Below are 19,101 nucleotides of genomic sequence, written 5' to 3' on the forward strand. Positions count from 1 at the left end.
TGGCGTTCCTGGCCGGGCCGCGCCTGCTGGACTGGGCCAGCTCGCCGCCGCACCTGCAGTTCAACAAGTTCGTGCTGACCGGCTACCGGCCGGCCAGCAGCGGCTCGGGCTGCCTGCGGAGCCTCTTCTACCTGCACAACGAACTGGGCAACATCTACACGCACGGTGAGCGCGCGCCGCCGTCCCTGGCACCGCCAGGCGCCGCGGTGACAAAGCTGTCATTGTCCGGGGCGGCGGGGCCCGGGGGCAGGCGAGGCCGCCGAGTGGGGCCGGCGTGAGCCCTCCGCGCCCTGAGAAGGACCTGCGGCCGGGCCCTCTAATCCCAGCGCCCTGGCACCCTGCCCTTGCAGCACCCCGTGCCGGCGGTGGGCATTGACTTGGCGAGGAGGGGCCTTGGAGGAGAAGCCGGCCCGGCCCCTCCCGGGTGGCCGCCCCAGCAGCCGCGAGGCTCCGCCTGGTGGCGGCGCCTTCCTTCCCCCGCGGGCGCGCGGCCCCTCCTCCGCGGCCGCTGGGCGCTGCTGACACAGCCCTGGCCGTCCTTGAGCTGCCCGGGCCGGCACAGGGGCCCTCGGTCCGGCTCAGCGTTGGGGCAACACCAGACCCCCTCTAGAGTGTGCGGTTGACAGCCCGGGGCTGTGGGGGCCCCCTTTTGACCTCGTGGGAGGGCGGTGCCAAAGTGCCCGCCAGTAGGGGCCTTGGCTGGCTCTCAGTGTGGAATGTGCTCTCATCAAGAGGCGGTGCCTGGGGAAATGGGACAAGCTTGCTGCACCCTCTTCTGCTAGCTGGCCCTGCTCTTGCTCCTTTCTGGAAGACAAAAAGTGCCAAAGCCTCCTTTTTGGACACTTATGTAAGGGACAGGACACAGCGGTCGGTCGGGAGGAGCAAGCTAAGTGGCCCAGGGTCTGGCGTCAAGGCTCACACTGCTGCCCTGCTTAGCTTAAGTTCAGCTTAAGTTCTGCTTACGGCTTCTGCTGACCCACCGGGCCGGGCAGGGGGACCATCGTGAAGCTCAGGGGTGAGAGGGGCTTGGGCTCACGTTGCTGGGGCTGACCCTGCTTTGTCATGTGCCTCCTGCGCTCACCTGGGGCAGGTGACACAGCCTCTCCAAGTCCGTTGCCTCATCGGTGGAGGATGGTGTCTAGGGCCCGGGACGGTGGTGCCTCCGGGGAGTAAGTGCGGCTCCCTAATGCCTCTAGCCCAAGGCTTCGCAGGTGGGTGGCCCACCGCGCCCTTGTGGTCTGTCATCCCAGGTGCTGTTGTCTTTAGGCTGAGAACTCTTTGGCATGCGCCTGTCCCCAGTCTGGGAAATGTCCCCAGAACTTCCTGCAGGCTTCATACCAGGGATACTCACATGGACCACTGTCTCTGTCCCCCAGGGCTGGCCCTGCTGGGTTTCCTGGTGCTGTTGCCCATGACCGTCCCCTGGGGCCAGCTGGGGAAGGACTGCTGGCTTGGGGGCACGCACTGTGTGGCCTGCCTGGCGCCCCCTGCTGGCTCCGTGCTGTATCATCTCTTCATGTGCCACCGCGGGGGCAGCCCCGTGTACGCCCGACTCCTGGCCCTGGACATGTGTGGGGTCTGCTTAGTCAACACGCTCGGTGAGTTGGGCCCCAGGGCTGGGGAGCCAGGGCCCCAGGGGCGGCGCCATGAGGGAGGTGACGGGGAGGAAGCCGCAGGGAGACCCGCGAGAGCAGCAGGGAGGGCCGGGCGAGGGGCGCCCGGACCGATGCCCCTCACCCCTCTCCTCTGCAGGGGCGCTGCCCATCATCCACTGCACCCTGGCCTGCAGACCCTGGCTACGGCCAGCTGCCCTGCTGGGCTACGCCATGCTGTCAGGGCTAGCTGGCTGGCGGGCCCTGACCGCTCCGTCCACCACCGCGCGGCTCCGCGCCTTCGGCTGGCAGGCTGGCGCGCGCCTCCTAGTGTTCGGGGCCCGAGGAGTGGGGCTGGGCTCGGGCGCCCCGGGCTCCCTGCCCTGCTACCTGCGCATGGATGCGCTGGCGTTGCTGGGCGGGCTGGTGAACGCGGCCCGCCTGCCCGAGCGCTGGGGGCCCGGCCGCTTTGACTACTGGGGCAATTCCCACCAGATCATGCACCTCCTCAGCGTCGGCTCCATCTGGCAGCTGCACGCCGGCGTCGTGCCCGACCTGCTCTGGGCCGCGCGGCACGCCTGCCCGCCGGACTGAGTCGCCCGCCTGCCTGGTCCCCTCGGGCCAACACCACCACGCTTCTCTCCTGCTGCTGTGCAGAGGGCTGGCTCTGAATGCTTCCGGCAACCTTGGGACTTCTACGCCGGGAGCCCACGTTTGCTCATTCATTCATCACGTGGACTAGGCTCCTCTTCTGAGCTGCAGCTCCCGCCCTCCTTCTTCCAGGGCACTGACGGCACTGGCCGGAAAGACACTTTGCCTCTCTGGGCCTAAGTTTACCCTCTGGGACCTGTGAGGGTTGGGCCAGAGGGATGGGAGGCATGCCTTGCTGGGACAGTGGCATCCTGCCAGCTTGCCACTCCCCTCACCTCATCCCTCCCCATGGACCTCTCCTGGCCCGGCCTTGACTGCTCATTTCCTGACCCCGTCCTCTTCTCTGCATGCCAGCCCTCCCCACAGCCTGCAGCTCACGGCCTGTGAAGTGAGGGGCTGTGGGCAGCAGGACTGGCCCCTTCATCCAGGGACCAAGTTGACACTGACCCTTCTTGTACCGAGATGGCCGAGGGACAGGGAGGCCAGTGTTGCCGTCCCCAGGCAATAGGCAGAGAGACACGTGGCCCCGGGCCTGTGCCCAGGGGGCTGAGGGCCTGCCTCCATCTGAGCCCCACCTGCCCACCTGGGACACGGCTGCTCAGGAAATCTGCCCTGCTCGGCACAGAAGCTGAGGGGCTCCAGGCTGCTGGCCACAGCGGGACTCCTCAGGGCCAGCCCCAAGGGGCCTGAAACTCTGGACATTAATAAAAGGGCCAGGACACGCTGTGTTGCCACCTGAGCAAGTTGGAGTGCTCCCAAGACTCCACAGCTTTTATTAGGCACGTCAGGTGGGGGTGGCGGCAGCGGGGTGAAAAGTTAAAAACTCTGAGGCTGGCCCACAGGGCTCAGGTGGGGTCCAGTGAGTCCTCAAATAGGCTGAGGAGGTTCCGGGGCTCAAAAGAGGGGAAAGACCCCCGGGGAGGTGCTGAGTCGACGTCACTCAGGTCCAGGGGGTCCCTGGAGGAAGGGAGAGGAGAGAGAAATGACACCCCAGGAGTGAAAGCTACCCACACGCGCCCCCAGCCAGGACTCCGGCTCCTAGGCCAACACACGCCAGCACGTACCTGCCCCGGGGGAACGGGGAGCTGCTGTGGGGGGTGCAGGTGCTCCTGGCAGTTCTGGCCAGGACGGTGCCTGGGGAGAGCGAGGACCTGTACAAGGGAGAGACAGGCCAGGCTGGACGGCCAGGGTCGGGGGGCAGGCTTCCAGTGATGTGGCAGCCAGAGCCACAAGCACATGGGGGCACGCTGAGAGCCAGCTCTCTTGAGCCCAAGAGCCTGGCCAGGCACCCACGGCCACCTCGCGCCCTCTCCAAGCTGGCTTTGAAGTGAGCTTTTGGTCAGTGAAGCTATCTGCCGCTTCCTGTCCACTCTAAAGTGTCCCTGGGACCAGAGGCTGACACTGTCATAAGGAAGGGGCGAGTGACAATATTCCTCCTCAGATCTGTCCCCAGTGTGGCTTTCCCTTCCAGCAGTTTTGAATTAAGAACCCCCTACGGGCTGGCTCCTGGGCCCTGGTGCCTAGTCTGGTGGGGAAGGGCTGCACCGCCTCCCTTGCCCTGGTCCCATGCTGCTCGCGGGGTGGCTGCCAGGTAGGTGTGTGTCAGCAATGGCCGAGCCACACACTGAGCTTGGTGTAAGAGCTGCGTCCCGCGCTACGCCATGCTGCACCCCGGGGCCTGGGCCCGCCCGCCCACGCTCACCGGAAGCTGTTGTCCTCCCAGGTGCTAGCAAAGCTGCTGTCCAAGAGGAAGCTGCAGGGTGGTGAGCTGGGAGGGGTGGCCGGCGGTGCCGGCGGCTGCAGCCAGCTGGCAGGGTGGGCCAGCCTGTGGCAGAGGCAGCAGACCAGGGCTAGCAGGGCCTGTGGGGAGAGGGCACGAGAGACTGGGTGGGCCCCAGGGCAGAGCGGGGCACGGCAGGCCAGGCAGCCTGTCTCCAGGGCTCACAGGCTTACCTGCCACAGGGCCCACCCGCGGCTCAGGGCGTCAGCCGCCATGTACCACAGGACGCTCCAGGGTCTCGGCCTGAGCGCGGGCATGGCCAGCAGGGACTCGGCCGTGGCCCGCAGCGTGGGGTCCGGCTCCAACATCGTGGCGAGGACCGTGCGCAGCTCAGAAGACAGGCCTGGGCAGGTCCCAGGTCCCGAATGGAACTGAGCCCGAGCCCCGTGCTCCTCCCCACACAGGGCCCCCAACCTGGGGTGCAGGAAGGGCCCCCTCCCACGGTGGCGCACCCCCTCCCGGCCCCCACTCACCCGCAGTGAACTCGGGGGGCAGGTAGCCCTGACGCAGCTGCTGCCAGCCCTCCCCACCATGGGGCAGCTCCATGTTACAGGCCACTTCCAGGATGGCGAGACCCAGACTGCAGGGGGCGGGGCCAGGGAGAGGGAGGGCAGGGTCGGCCTCTGGACAGAGCCCCCAGCCCCAGAGCAGGGTGGGAAAGAGGCCCTGAAGCCTCGGTCACAGGCCAGCAAGGTGGGGAGGCGGGGCCGAAGGAGAGCCCTGGCAGGAGCATGAGGGCCCGGCTCCCAGGACAGTCCACACAGCCCTTGGGAGCCCACCAGACAGGCCCAGTGGCTGCCATGGTTATGAGGAGTACTGCTGTTGAGTGGTCACATTGATTCCAACTCATAATGACCCAGTACGACAAAGTACAACTACCCCCACAGAGTTTCCTAGGCTGCAACCTTCACTGGAGGGAGCTCTGGTGGCATAGTGCCTAAGGCATTTGACTGCTAACCAGAAGGTTGAGGGTTCAAACCGACCACACACTGCGGGGAAGGAAGACTGGGCAATCTACTTCCATAAAGATTTACTGCCTCAGAAACCCAAAAGGGGGTCACTGTGAGTCAGAATCAACTCAAAAGCAGTGGGTTTGGTTTTTGGTTTTGAAATCTTTACTGGAGCAGATTACCAGGTCAGTGCCTCGTGAAGCCACTGGGTGGGACTGAACCACCAACCTCTCTGTAAGCAGCTGTGCCTTAACCATCTGAGCCACAAAGGCTCCTATTACTGTTGCTGAGATAGTCGGATGCAATTGTCAGAGGCCACACAGTACGCCCGTTCAGAGTGTGGGCCAAAGCCTGCCACCCCGCTCGCCAGCTGTGGGCCTTGGGTGAGTTCTGCGACCTGTGCCCAGAAGACAGCGAGTGGCAGTCCGTCCTGCAGAGCTGTTGCCTTGGTCCTCTTTGTAAAGCGCTCCAGAGATTTACAGCTCACAGGACTCAGGCGCCCCTCAGCCCCTCAGGGGCAGCCCCTTCCGGGCTCTGAGGAACCCAGTCCTGGCCTTCAGAGGCCCAGTGCCTTCCCCTTGGGTGAGTTGGGGGTGCTTCTGCCATGGGGAAGCCGTACTCTCTGCTGACCACCCCCAGGAGGCCCCGTGCCCTACCTCCAGTCCTCACCTGAACACATCGGCCGCTGTCCCGAAGGAGCCCTGCAGCAGCTCGGGGGCCATGTACCGGGGGTCCCCCTCCTGGGCCTCCCCGGCCCGGGCCGCGTGCAGCTCCACCAGCAGCCCGAAGTCCCCGAGCTTGCAGCGGCCCCGAGGCCCCAGGAAGATGTTGGCAGGCTTAATGTCGAGGTGGACCAGGCCGTGGCCGTGCAGGTGGGCCAGGGCGAGCAGCGCGTCCCGCAGGTAGCCCCAGACTTGGGCCTCGGGCAGGCCGGCGCCCCGGGCCTCGCAGTGCTGCTGCAGGCTGGGCCCACACAGCTCGGTCTGCAGGTAGAGCACGCCGCCCTCCTCCCAGGCGCGCTCCAGCCGCACGCAGCGCGGGTGCCGCCCCACCTTCTCGTGGCCGCCCACCTCGGCCAGCTTGCGGGCGCGGTCCTTGGGGCCGCGGAAAGGCGACATGGAGCGCTTGACGGCATAGAGCCGGCCGTCTTCCTTGGAGCGCACCTGGAAGGGAGGCGGCGCTCGTGGGCGAGGTGTGGTCGGGGCAGTCACACGGGGACGGACTCTGGCAGCCCCACTCGGCTGTCACCTGGGCCAGCTCAACCCTCGGGCGGGCAGTCGTTCCAGAGGCCCCGGCACGCTATGGTAGTGGCAAAGGGACGCGCCCATGCAGTAGGCCCGTTTGAGGGGAACTGGGAGCCCGGGCGCGGTGAGTCTCCAGGACGCAAGTGGAAAAAAAGCGGGGCTTTATGTAAAGCAAACAGATCTGTCTCTTACGTGTTGAACTAACTAGACCCACCGAGAGAGGGGCCGGAGGAAAGATACCCATCCGCGCAGTGCGGCGCGCGGGTCAGGCGCCTCGGTGGCGTGCACTTTTTGACAGCACCGTTGTATTCATGTAGCATTTATGCAAGGAAAACGATTTCAAGAAAATACAAATGGTTGGAAAATATGTTTTAAGGGGAAAATAAAGGAGGTGGGCAGTGTGTAGCCCGAGCGCCTGCCAGCTCGGAACAGGGCCGGGGGGCGGCATTGCCGCAGCGAGGGCTGGCTCAGGGCCCAGGAAGGTGGCCAAGAACCCCTGCGCGGCAGGCTCCGGGCCGGCGGAGGCGGCTGCTGACAGCCACCGCGAGGCCTGCCAGGCTCTGGACAAGGGGCGAGTGTGCGCCTTGGGGGCCCTCGGAGGGACCCACCCGGGGAGGTAAGAAACCAGCCAAATAGCGCCGGAGGAAGCCCCCCGCCCCCGAGCCCAGGAGAGCAGGCTGCCAGTCCCGGCCCCACGCAGGCAGGGTGGGGGGCCTGGGACTGTCCCCACTCACCTTGAACACCTCTCCGTAGGAGCCGTGGCCCAGGCGGCCGAGCTCCTCGAAGCACTGCTGGAAGAACGACTGCGGCCGGCCCGGGTCATAGCCAGGGCTGTGCAGGGTCTCGGAGGCCCCGGCCCGGAAGGACACTCTCCTGGGCTGGGGCTGGTGCCAGCCCGGGGTCCGTGAGGGGAAGAGGCGACTAATGGGGACGCTGCCCTTGGCAGGGGGCCGGGGCGGGAGGCTCCGGCTGAGCACCCCAGGCCTCTTGAGGGAGAAGCCGGGTTCTGCGTGGCGGAAGTAGGCGGGGACCGGGGCTGGGGTGCCGCTCAGGGCTGGTGGGACACCCTCTGTGGGCACTGGCATGGCGGGCGTGGGAGGCCCCGCAAGGCGCGGAGAACACGGGCTGAGCACGGGGCAATGTGTCCTGGCCTCAGGGCCGCAGTGAGGCGGAGGTCGAGCGTCGCATCCAGGCGGCACGCACGTTCCTCTCTAAACAGGAGAGCCCAGGGGGCGGGGAGCACCTGCCGGGAGGAGGCAGAGGACCACGTGAACGCCGCCTGCACGGGCCCAGGGCGCGGACTGCGGCTGGAGTAGGTACAGGCCCACCTCGGCCACACTGCGCTTCCGCTCCCCACCACCGCAGTACAGCGAACGCCGCAATCAAGTGAGACACCTTTTGGCTTTCCCAGTGCTATAAATCAGGCGCACTCTCTCCTGAGTCTGTTTAGTGTATGACAGGTGATGACATAGTCAGAAATATTGTGAGAATATTGGCATGGCAGTGAGCACACGCTGTTGGAAAAGTGGCTTTTACAGACTTGCAACAGGCAGGGTTGTCACAAGCCTGTTTGTAAAAAAAAAATAAAAAATGAAAAAAATAACTAGTATCTGCGTAGGACACTAAGCAAAGTGTGGCGAGATGAGATGCTGATGTCCCTGAGGCCTCCTGCACCATCACCACCAGCTGACTGTTTAACCTTTATTCAGATTATGCCAGAGAGAAATACTGATTTATCCACCACCAGCTGAGAGCCAGGGAGGTGCCACGGGGTGGGTGTGGCCCACAAGACAACCCTCAAACACTGAGCCCAAAAGTCAAGGTCCTGGAATGGAATTAGATCAGTCTGTGGGGCAATTTATGCCCCAGGGTATTGTTGGGAAAAATAGTGCAGTCAGCTGGTGACTGGTGGCGCCCCATAGCTGGATATGAGCAGGTAAAGAGATCATCAAGGAGAACTGTGCTAAATAAAAACCCTGTCCTCCCAGGAGCCTGTGTGTGGGCCCAAGATGGTGCCCTCTGAGGGGCAAGGGCAGGGCCTTCACACCACAGGACCCACAGGCTTGGCCGCAACAGTCCAGCCAGTCGCTAACGAAATAAACAAGCCACAATAAGCCGCGGAGGGATTCAGCATCGAGATAGCATCTAAAAGGCCAGTTTTCAACAACAACAAAAGTATGAGACACGCAGACACAGGAAAGTGTGAGCCCGTCAGGCAACGGAAACTACCTGTGAGAGGGGCCAGATACTGGATTTAAGAAAGGCTTCAAGTACACATTCTACATATGTTCAAAGAAGTCAATGAAATTATGCTTAAATAAGTAAAATATGATGACAGTGTCTCACCAAACAGAGAATAATGCTAAAGAGAAATTACAAAGAAAAAAAAAAAAAAAGAACCAAACAAATTGGGGAGGTAAAAAGCACAATTTAAATGAATAATTCACTAGAGGGGCTATGATACAAATTGACAGAAGAAACAGTCAGTGAGCTTGAAGACAGATTGACAGCAATTATGCAGTCCAAAGGACACCACAACCACCTACTCCCATCAGTCAATTCCAACTCACGGCACCCCTCGGGGACAGAGTGGAACTGCCCCACAGGGTCTCCAAGGCTGTCAACCTTTGTGGAAGCAAAGCCCAAACCACACCCACTGCTGTGGAGTGGTTCCGACTCATAGCCCCTGTGGTGGACAGAGTAGAACTGCCCCACAGGGTTTCCAAGGCTGTCAGTCTTTACAGAAGCAGACTACCTCATCTTCCTCCTGCAGAGCAGCTGGTGGGTTCAAACCACCAACCTTTTGGTTAGCAGCCCAATGTTTTAACCACTGCACCTCCAGAGCTCACTGCTGAACAAACAGAAGGGTAGAAATAAAAGAATGAAGGAAAATGAGAGCATTGTTAAGTGCACCAATGTACATACTAGGGGGTTCCAGGACAGCAGGGGGAGGAAGAAACAAATATTCAAAGAAATAGTGGCTGACAACCTCCCAAGTCTGATTTCTCAAAATGAAAACAAACATTAAATACACTTCCAAGAGGAAGCCCTGGCTGGCTCAAATGGGTGACCACTGGACAGCCAGGTGAAAGGTTCAAACCCACCTGGAGGTGCATCAAAACAAGGTCTGTTGGCCTTCTTCTGGAAGGCGCCAGCCCTGCACCCTACAGAGCAGTCTCACTGTGCACACCTGTGGTGGCCATGAGTTAGTAGTGACTCAGCAACAACCACCACCAACAAGAACAACGCATCCAAGAAGCTCAACACACTCCAGGTGCGATAAAGGCAAAGAGATCCACTCACAGATATGTCACCGTAGAAATGCTGAAAGCCACAAACAAGGACAAAAGCTCAAAAAGAGCAAGAAAAGGATAGCTTGTCGCTTGCAAAGGACAGCCCTCCCAACAAGCTCGACAGCTGACTTTTCATCGTGAACAGTGGAGGCCGGAAGACAGTGGGATGACATATTCAGAGCAGTGGGAGACAGACAACCATCAAACAAGCATCCTAAATCCAGCAAAAACGATCTTTTGGAAATAAAGGCATTCCCAGATAAACAAAAAATCAGAAAACATGTGCTAGCAGACCCACCTGACAGGAAAGTCTAAAGGAAGTTGTTCAGATCAAAAGCATATGCCTCCACACAGTAATGTGAGTCCATGTGAAAAAAACCAAGGGCAGTCGTAAAGGTAGAGACAGTACAAATGTGTATTTCTTCTCCTTCTAAGTCAAGAATCAATTGTATAAAACAGTATGTCTATAATAGTACATTGGCATACATCAAAATGCAATCTATTACCCAATAACAGCACAAAGGAGGTGGGTGGGGGGCAAAGCTGTACTGGTCTAAGGAGCTGACCTGAGGTGGTAACTCAAACCCACAGAACAGATGAAGAGAACCAGAAACCGTAACTGTGGAGGTTAATAAAACAGACTCCCTACGTGGCTCCTAGCTCTCCTGTCTTCTCTCAGCTTCTTTAAGAAACGAAAGACCAGAGACGTGGGAAGGTATCCCACGTTCATGGATCAGAAGAGTCACACAGCTCAGATGGGGGTGCTTCCCCAAGTGAGCCCCAGATCTGCAGGGCTGGGAAAGATGACCCAGACGTCACTGGAAAACTCAAGGGACCTGATACACCCAACACAATCTCCACAAAGAGCAAAGTTGGAGGACACACCCTTCCCGATCAAGCCTTACTACAAAGGGACAGTAATCAACACAGTGTCATACTTATATACAGACAGACATATAAAGCAATGGAAGAGAATTGGGAGTGCAGAAATAAACCCTTGTGTTTGTGGTCACATGATACTCAACTAGGGTCCAAGACCATTCAAGGGGAAAGAATTTCAACAAATGATGCTGGACCACTGGATACCTACACACAAAGCTTGTTTAGCAGCAAGATCTGACCTCATTGGTTTTTCCCTTAGGGACAGTTTTCAGGGTAGAAGCACTCATGAGTTGGCCTGGGGGTGCTGTCCTAGACCCACAGGGGTTCACATGTTACACACACCACATAACCTTTCTAACAGGCATTTTGAATTCCAAAACACATCCAGCCCCAGGGTTCTGTGGGCCTGTGGTACTGATCTCATGCAAGGCTAAGCCCAGTGTCTGGCATGCAGCAGGCTCAGCAAATACTATTATTGGTACCAACAAGGAGCCCTGGTGGCACTAACGGTTAAGCGCTCACCTGCTAATCTACGGGTTGGTGGTTAGAATTCACCCAGTCCCTCCATGGGAAGAGGGGCCATGTTACCTTAAAGATCAGTCAAGAAAACCCTGTGGGCAGTTCCACTCTGTCCTCTAGGGGCGCTGTGGGTCAGAATCCACTGCACGGCAGTGGGTGTGGCTTGGGCTTTGCTTCCGCGCAGACTGACAGCCTGGGAGACCCTCTGGGGCAATTCCAGTCTGTCACATGGGGTCACCATGAGTTGGAATAGATTTGAGGGCACCCAACAACAACATTATAACAAACACCGCCCTGAGCATAATGGAAAGTACACACAGTGGTCCCACGTGGAGGTGACTGGGAGTTGGGGCTGCAATGGCTGTCGGCGTTGCTACAATGTATCTGAAACAAGAACCACAGAAGGGGCTTATCCCACTGGAGAGGAGGATACAATGTAGCCGAGGACATAGCCCAGAAGGGGGAGTCAGTAGCCGAAACGGGTCATCTTTAAAGCGAGCTCCAGCGCGGCCAGGACACCCTGGCAGCCCACCCTACACCCTCGAGGGCCCTTCCTCCAGGGCTCTGCCTCTAGACCCCAACGCCCAGGGTTTCCCCTACGCTGGTTAGAGACACAGCCATCCAGGGCCCGCACGGACCCTTCCGAGGACACGGCATCCACATTTCAAACCAGCTCTAGAGCCACCCCAGTGCCACTTACCTCCCAGCGCCATGGTCCAAGCAGCCTTGAGGGTGGGGTAGCAGAAGGTGCAAGGCCTTCCGCGTGAACCCAGGGTGGTCCCGAGCCCAGCCCGGGTTGGGGTGACCTCCGCAGCTTCCGGGGACCTCACCCTCTCATTGGGTCCCGCACATCTGCTGGCCACGGTCTGCCGCGCTAGACTGTGAGCTCCTCCCGGGCAGGGCCGCGGCTGAGTCACCTCCGTGCGCGCGGCAGCCCCCTGGCGGGCAGAGTCAGGAGACGGGCTGTCACCGGGGCAGGGGGTGGTCACTCGGGCTGGGGGCATCGGACCCCGAGAAAAGGTGGGTGAGGCTTGCCCCGGGGAGGGTCGGGGAGGGTCTGGGGGCAGTGGCTGGGGCTAAAGGGTCCCAGATCGGACCCAGAGGAAGGAAGGGCTTGGGGAAGGGACCCTCCGGGGAGGGGCTCGCGGGGCTGGGGAGCCCCGTCCCCGAGAGAAGGGGTGCAGGCGCAGAGGAAGCCCGACCCGGGAGGGACTGTCAGGGCCTGGGACCCCGGGAAGGTGGACCGGGGCGGGGCTGCCTGCCCGGGAGCACTCCGGGCCGGATCTCCGCGTACCTGGGCGGGTGGGCGGGGCGCAGCTCGGAGCGCTGCCTGATCCCGGGCTGTGCCGACGCCTCAGGCACCTTCGGGGCGGCGAGGAGGGCTGGGCTCAGCCGTCGACCGCTCGGGACGCCGGGTCTGCAGGACCCTCCAGAAGGGAACGGCCCGTGTACGCGCGCGGAGCTGGCTCGCGCCAAAAATTCCCAACCGGTCTCGAGGCCCCGCCCAAGAACTCCTCTCGCCACGCCCCTTCCCGACTCAGCCTATCAGAGCTGCTGACTCTGGCGCGGCTCCGCCCCCTTACGTCCCGGCGTGAGCGGCGCCGACCCCGCCCCTGACGGCTCTCGGGCCCGCGCGCCCTCAGTGCGCAGGCGTGGAGCGCCCGGGCGCTCGCCTTGGGCTGGGGTGGGGTTCAGGCCAGCAAGGAGCAGAGACGCGGCCCGGAGTCCGGGCTGGCCCTTGGGCGCTCCCCCCAAGTATCCCAACATGCACCGACCGCTGGCCCCGATCCCCCCGCCTGCGGCCCTTCCTGGCCTGGGTCAGTTTTTGCACCATGGAAGGGCGGTCGCCACAGTGTGCACCGGTGGCGTGGTTCCAGGAGACTGCCATTCCGGGCAGGACAGGAAGTTCCCGCGACCCCCAGGGTCCCGACGGCGTACCCCTCGGGTAGCCGACTCCCTCGTTCGTTCAAACCAGCCCCGGGGAATCAACCCAATCCTGGGGGGCTGACGGCTTTGGGGACCAAAAAAGCTGCCTCCTGTCGGGAGCCCTCCAGATTGCCAGGCGGGAGCCTCCTCGGCTTTGGCCTCCTCTGATCGCAGACTCTCTGCCTCCAGGCGTCAGCCGCCTCCGACACAGCCCTTTCCAGTCTATGGGATGGGATCTGAGCTCAGCTCAAACCCCTCGCTGCCCTTTCCTGGCCCAACGACCTTGGCAGAGCACAGAGCCTTCCGGACCTACGGATTAGTCACCTTCCCTGTGAAACCCGAGCTGATGCCCCGCCCCTCATGGGTCCGGAAGCTCAAATAGGATGATCCTTGTAAGGTGCTTAGCAGGGGCTTGGCGGAGCAAGACCGACTCCTGGCGGTCCCTCCCTTCTCGGAAGGGCCCATCTCACGTCCCCCCGCCCCCCTGTTAACTTTCATTGTGATTTTCTGTACAGCAGTTCATGCACATTTTGTTTCATGACATTGACTGCAATTCCCCACAATGTAACAGCTCTCTTCCCACTTCCTCCTGTGTCCTTCCCTATGCCTCCCTGCCCCCTAGCTGCCTCCCTGTGCGAACACTTCCCTTCTGTTCTCCCACGATTGAGCCTTCTAAGGAGTGGATCCGTCTGATGGGAATGTTCACCTTATATGCCTGTTGTTTGGCTGGAAGCCACACCTCGTCTCCTCCCTTGCCTTATTTTTCCCGTTGCCCTTATTGAAAGTCTGTCCTGTATTGGTTTTAAGCTACCTTGGCTGTTAGGCAAAAGTTCAGTGGTTTGAACCCACCAGTTGCTTCCTACCCACCAGTTGCTTCCCGGGAAAAAGGTGAGGTAGCCCATAAAGTGTGAGAGCCTTGGAAACTGTGAGGCAGTTCTGCTGTGTCCTCTAGGGGCGCTGTGGGTCGGAATGGACTCCAAGGCAGTGGGTGTGGTTTGGGCTTTGCCTCCATGTGATTGACAGCCTTGGAGACCCCGTGGTGCAGTTCCACTCTGTCCTCTAGGGGCGCTGTGAGTAGGAATGGACTCCAAGGCAGTGGGTGTGGTTTGGGCTTTGCGTCTATGAAGATTGGCAGCCTTGGAGACCCTGTGGACAATTCCACTCTGTCCTCTAGGGACGCTGTGGGTCAGAATCAACCTGACCGCAAACTATTTGGTTTGTTTCTTGGTTACTTATTGGTTTACTTGATGGCCACCAGCCCTCCCCTAGCCCTTGTCACCAGGACCAGGTTTGGCCCAGAGGAGGCTTAATGCATAATAGCTCATGAGAATCTTTTTAACTCCTGGTATTTACAGGTATTATCTCACCTTGAGACAGGCAGGGAATTGGGCTGGCCAGGTCAAACAGACCCCTGACTCAATATCCTTGAAATTTTAGCCTACTCGCAGCCCACCACATACTTCTGGCTGCTGGCACCCGAAAACTGATTAGTTGCCAAACCAGGTGCTTGGGTGAGATGAGAGGCCACCAATTAAAAGTCGCTAAAATGCTGATAAACCTCTGGATTGTTTTTTTGAGTCTCTCCTTAGGTGCCTACCAGGTGCAGACTTGCATGACCCACAACGTGACCTTCCATCAGAGGTTGGCTAGGACAAGAATCTCTCACTGGGGCTTGAACTTGGGTTCAGAGACATCACGCATGCGTCACTTGAACCTCAGAACCCTACCCATTTCATGAATAAAAATGATGCCTCTTTCCTGCCAAAGGCCCTTTATAAACCTCAGGAATCTCTGCTGGGGAGAGACCAGTGTAGGCTGGTGTGGGCGGGAGCCCCTCTCCCTCTCTCCCGCGCGAGCCCCTTCCCCTCCTCTGTCTCTTTAATAAGCCTTGGTTCCTGCGGGCGTTTTGCCTCTCCCGCTCAATTCTTTGTCAGGAGAAGGCAAGGAGCCCTGCTCAGGGTCGCAGGCTAACAAGCTGACCCTCACCAATCCATTATCTTTATCCCCATTTCATAGTTGGAGAAACTGAGGCCCAGAGAAGTTAAGTGATTTGCCCCACAGCTGAGAACCAATAAGGTTCTTTCATCCAGACTCTCTTTTTTAAAAAAATTTATAGTGATTTGGGTGAAAGTTTACAGAGCAAATTCATTTTCCATACAGCAGCTCACATACACTTTGTTTCATGACATTGACTGTAATTTCCCACAATGCAACAGCTCCCCTCCCACTTCCCTGTGTCCTTCCCTCCATGCACCCCTGTCCCTGAGCTGTCTCCCCACATACACAGCCCTTCTATTCTCCCATGGTTGATCTCTCCAAGGAGTGTATCTACCTCATGTAAATGTTCACCCCATATTCCTGTCTTTTGTTTGGTTGGAAGCCACAGGTGTGGATTCAATTCCAGACCTGAAGGGCAGCTAGGGGCCATAGTCTCAGGGGTTCCACCAGGCTCTATCAGACCAGCAAACCTGGTCCCCTGTTTTGTTTTTGTTTTTTTTTAATTTGAGATTTGTTCCACATTGTTCTCCCACTCTATCCAGGATCTACTACACAGATCCCCCTCTGAGTGGTTGACAGTGGCAGCTGGGCACCATCTAGTTCTTCTGGTCTCATGGTCGTATAGGCTGTGGATCACACGGTGTACCAGTCGCTTGCACTAATTGTTTCCATGAATCAATCTTTGGTTTTCTTCATTCTATTTTGCTCTGGACAAGGAGAGACCCATGGTTGCATCTAGATGGCTGCTTGCAAGCTTTTAAGATCCCAGTTGCTACTCGCCAAAGTAGGAGGTGGAACAATATTTTGTGTAGTATGTTATGCCAATTGAGCATGATGTCCCCTGGGACTATGGTCCTGAGCCCACAGGTCCAAGTATTCGTTCCTCCTGGGTGACCAAGAAGCGACTACAACCTTGTCCCTTGTCAGCTCTACTACATACTTAGAAATTCTTACAGAACGTACCAATACACTTGTAGAAACATTGTCTGCCAACCCTGTACATGGTCTTGAGTACACTCCCCCCTGCATAGAAATACCTAATAGTTCAGCCTGTCCACCCATCTATCCACCTGTATACCCATGTTTGCTTTCACTGACAACACAGTCCTGTATGTGCAAAAGCGTTCATCTTTGTTGTCTATACCTCCCATGTACCTCTCTGTGTCTTCCTCTTCCTCGATGCCACCGTGTTGATCACTCACATTTGGTACATTGCCCTTCTCTCACCGAAATCAATACTTGTCTCTACTTATCTAGCAGTGTGCTCTCCCCTCCCCTCCCCTCCCACCCCTGGTAACCAACAAAAAATTTCCTTCCATATATAAACCTTTCCTTGACTTTTTACAAGAATGAACTAATACAATATTTGTCCTTCTGTCATTGACTTATTCCACTCGGCATAATGTTCTCCAAGTTCATCCACGTTATACGGTGTTTTGCAGCTTCTACGTTTTTCTTTAGCATTGCATAGTATTCCATTGTGTGTATGTACCATAGTTTGGTTATCCATTCCTCAGCTGATGGACACCTAGGTCGTTTCCATCTTTTGGCTATTGTAAATAGTGCTGCGATGAACATGGGTGTGCATATGTCTGTTCTTGTCATGGCTCTCACTTTAGGATATATACCTAGTAATGGAATGGCTGGGTCAAATGGTATTTCTAATTCCAACTTTTGAAGGAATCACCATACTGCTTTCCGCGGTGGTTGTGGCATTTGACAGTCCCACCAGCAGTGTGTCACAGCCTCCAGACTCTCTTAATGCACGCTGCCTCCCCCCAGAACTGGCTGAAAGGCCGCGGACTGCAGGACTGCGGGCTCATCCCAGTGCCTGCACGCTCAAGGCCCTCTCCACGGATAGACCAGCACCGGGGATGGCCAGGCTGAGTGAAGCCCAATGCCCAGAGACTCTGGGCGGCCACAGCCCCCACATTTCAATTAGCATCTCTGGCAGCCACAGCCCCTGTGACTCAGGTTGCTCTCTCCATGGAGCCGCGAGGCTTGTCCCCAAGAGGCCGGGGGGCAGGCAGGCCCCTCTCCAGCTGCCATGTCCCTCTCCAGGAGTCCTGGGTGTGGGCCAACTGTCCATTCTTGCAAATCCAATCCTGTGATTTCATAACAGAGATAGATCTTTCAAAACTTGGAAGCATGCTGTCGGGGGACACAGCATCGCAGGTGGGAGTGTGGGCTGTCAGTGCTGGCTTGGGGCCCCAGTCCCGCTCTGCCACTTAGTAGCTGTGCGATACTGCTTCATGCCTGTAAGCCTCAGTTTCCACATTTCTCAAACGGGCTTAGTAAGAACACCCACTTCCTTGAGGGGTCTGGGCATTAAATGACACAGTACTTGAGGTGTTCAGTACAGGGCTAGCGCCCACTTAGAGAATTATTCATTATTTAACACTAACTCCTCATTTGGGTCACGTTTCCAAAAGAAGACTGCTGGAAGAGGGGGCCAGGAGCCCCAGCCACCCCAGGCCCAAGGGTCAGAGACACAGGACCACGTGTTCTGGTCCCAGACGGCCAGCTGGGCAGCGTCCAACCCCGAGTAGGCGCCCAGTCGCAGGAGCTTGTCTGAAAGTCCAGGACCGTGCCAGTGAGAGCCGCGGGGGCCCCCGTGTGTCCGGTCGCCGCAACAGCACCGCGGAGCTGCCTCCCCGCGTACCTGCTGCCTGGCCCGGGCTGCCCCTGGAGCCTGTCCTCTGGGGTCTTGCCTCCAAAGACAGGGATGCCGCTGAAACCCTGGGGCCACAGAGCGGGACTACGGTGGCTTAGGAAAGGCAAGGCAAGGACGCCCCCAGTGGTTACCCGACGAGGAAAGCGGGCACTGTGATGTGGGCTTCCCGGAAGCAGACAAGGCGCTTTCGCGTAGGTCCCGGGGGCGTGGTGTTTGCATACGGGGTCTGCGGTATTGTGCTCTGGAGCTTAGGCCCACTTCCGGATGCACACCCTGATTCACACTTGCATTAAGTTTTCATAAACTGACAGGTGCGTAGGGCGGGAGCATTCCTACAGGTCAGCTTGGATTGTGTGGGGACCTGGGGGTGCCTGGCGAGTGTCCCAGGGGCGGCCGGCGCCAGGATTGGGCTGAAGAGCTGCCCCGAGGGGCCCTGAGCGGGCGGCGAGGGCCTTCAGCTGTCGCCTTGAATTCACACCCTCGGAGGGGCTGCTGGTGTCAAGCAGCAGGGACATCTGTCTTTGTCGCCGGCTGTGTCATTGGAGGCAATGACCGCTCTGCAGCCTTGCACCTCCGACACCCCAGCTGTCGCCTTGCCCTTGCCCCCGGCGCTGGCCCCTCAAATTGCTTCTCTGTTTAGAGGCTGGGCCACATCCGCTGCAGGCTGGGCTCCCCTGGCCCTGAGCAGTCCCCATGCGCCCTCAACAGGCCCTGCCTCCCTCCGTGTGGCTGAGGGTGAGCTGAGGGGACAGCCATGCCTGGGGGGGTAATGGCGTCATAACAAGGGACCAGGGTGCCAACCTGGCCCTGCTCCTGCGTGCCCTGCAAGCTGACTGGCATTTCCCACAGGCCCACGCCAGCACCCCGCAGCCAGGCGGTGGCAGCAGGCACCAGTATTCCCTCTGGTGGTGGCCAAGTGGGCATCCAGCCTGTACCTCCTGCCTGACCCCTCCTGGTCTCCAGCCTCCTCCTGGGCCAAGCTTCCCTGGCACCCTGCAGGGTGAGCCGAGTGTGTGTGTACGCATCTGGGTCAGGGTGGGGGCCCCCAGCTATCCCTGGTCCGAAGCAGACACCTTGGGGCCCAGACTGTTGGGGGTGGGCAGGGAGGGCTAGGTGTCTGGGGTAACTGGGCCTGTTGCCGGCCCAGGAGAAGCCTGGAAGCTAGAGAGAAAGACACTGCAGACGCGGGTCCTGCAGACTGCCTGGGTTCAAATCCCAGCTCCACTGCCCATGCTCTGAGGCCGCGTCACCTCCTCTTTGTGCTGTCTGTACGTGGGAAGCAGAAGTGGCTCTTCCCAGTGGCTCTGACCTGGAGCCACCATTATTGTCGTCGTTTATTTATTTGTGATAATGTCTGTGCTTCTAGGCTTCTCTGGTCTTCAACAGGTTTAAACAGCAGAAATTTCTTCTCTCCAAGTTCTGAGGCTGGAAGTCTGAGATGCAGGTTTTGGCAGGGCCATCTCCCTCTGAAACCTCTATTGTTGTTGTGCGCCGTGGAGTCAGACTCATAGCGACCCCTCCTTGGGTTTCCGAGGTGGAATCACTATGGAAGAAGATCGCCCAGCCTTCCTTCCGAGGAGTGGCTGGTGGGT

At 58.9% G+C, this 19,101-nt stretch overlaps 2 protein-coding genes across 2 annotated transcripts; one reads left to right on the forward strand and one right to left on the reverse strand.

The window, feature by feature from the left end:
- Positions 1-2: 2 nt before the first annotated feature.
- PAQR4 (progestin and adipoQ receptor family member 4) lies at positions 3-2,186 on the forward strand (the record flags this gene model as incomplete). The annotated part of the gene is made up of 3 exons (XM_007939688.1): positions 3-165; positions 1,377-1,598; positions 1,753-2,186. Coding segments are annotated over 3 exons (819 nt in total), but the record flags the coding sequence as incomplete, so codon positions are not given.
- Positions 2,187-3,088: 902 nt separating this feature from the next.
- Positions 3,089-7,308, reverse strand: PKMYT1 (protein kinase, membrane associated tyrosine/threonine 1). Its single transcript, XM_007939547.2, has 7 exons — positions 6,952-7,308; positions 5,643-6,136; positions 4,497-4,603; positions 4,197-4,366; positions 3,946-4,103; positions 3,308-3,394; positions 3,089-3,200 (listed from the first exon to the last, which is right to left on the reverse strand). Exons 1-7 carry the CDS (start codon positions 7,300-7,302, stop codon positions 3,089-3,091), a joined length of 1,479 nt encoding a protein of 492 aa, XP_007937738.1. The 5' UTR covers positions 7,303-7,308.
- Between the last annotated feature and the right edge of the window lie 11,793 nt (positions 7,309-19,101).

This window comes from Orycteropus afer, unplaced genomic scaffold, assembly GCF_000298275.1.
Source record: "Orycteropus afer afer isolate SDZICR_OR568_19922 unplaced genomic scaffold, OryAfe1.0 scaffold00061, whole genome shotgun sequence".
NCBI lineage: Eukaryota > Metazoa > Chordata > Mammalia > Tubulidentata > Orycteropodidae > Orycteropus > Orycteropus afer.

Bases quoted from the DNA above. Each gene is read 5' to 3' on its own strand.
- PKMYT1 (XM_007939547.2), bottom strand. From the start codon at position 7,302: ATGCCAGTGCCCACAGAGGGTGTCCCACCAGCCCTGAGCGGCACCCCA. The intron at 4,604-5,642 runs GTGAGGACTGGA...CGCCCCCTGCAG, and splicing joins ACAGCGGCCGATGTGTTCAG to TCTGGGTCTCGCCATCCTGG. The intron at 3,201-3,307 runs GTACGTGCTGGC...CCCTTCCTCCAG, and splicing joins TCCCCGTTCCCCCGGGGCAG to GGACCCCCTGGACCTGAGTG.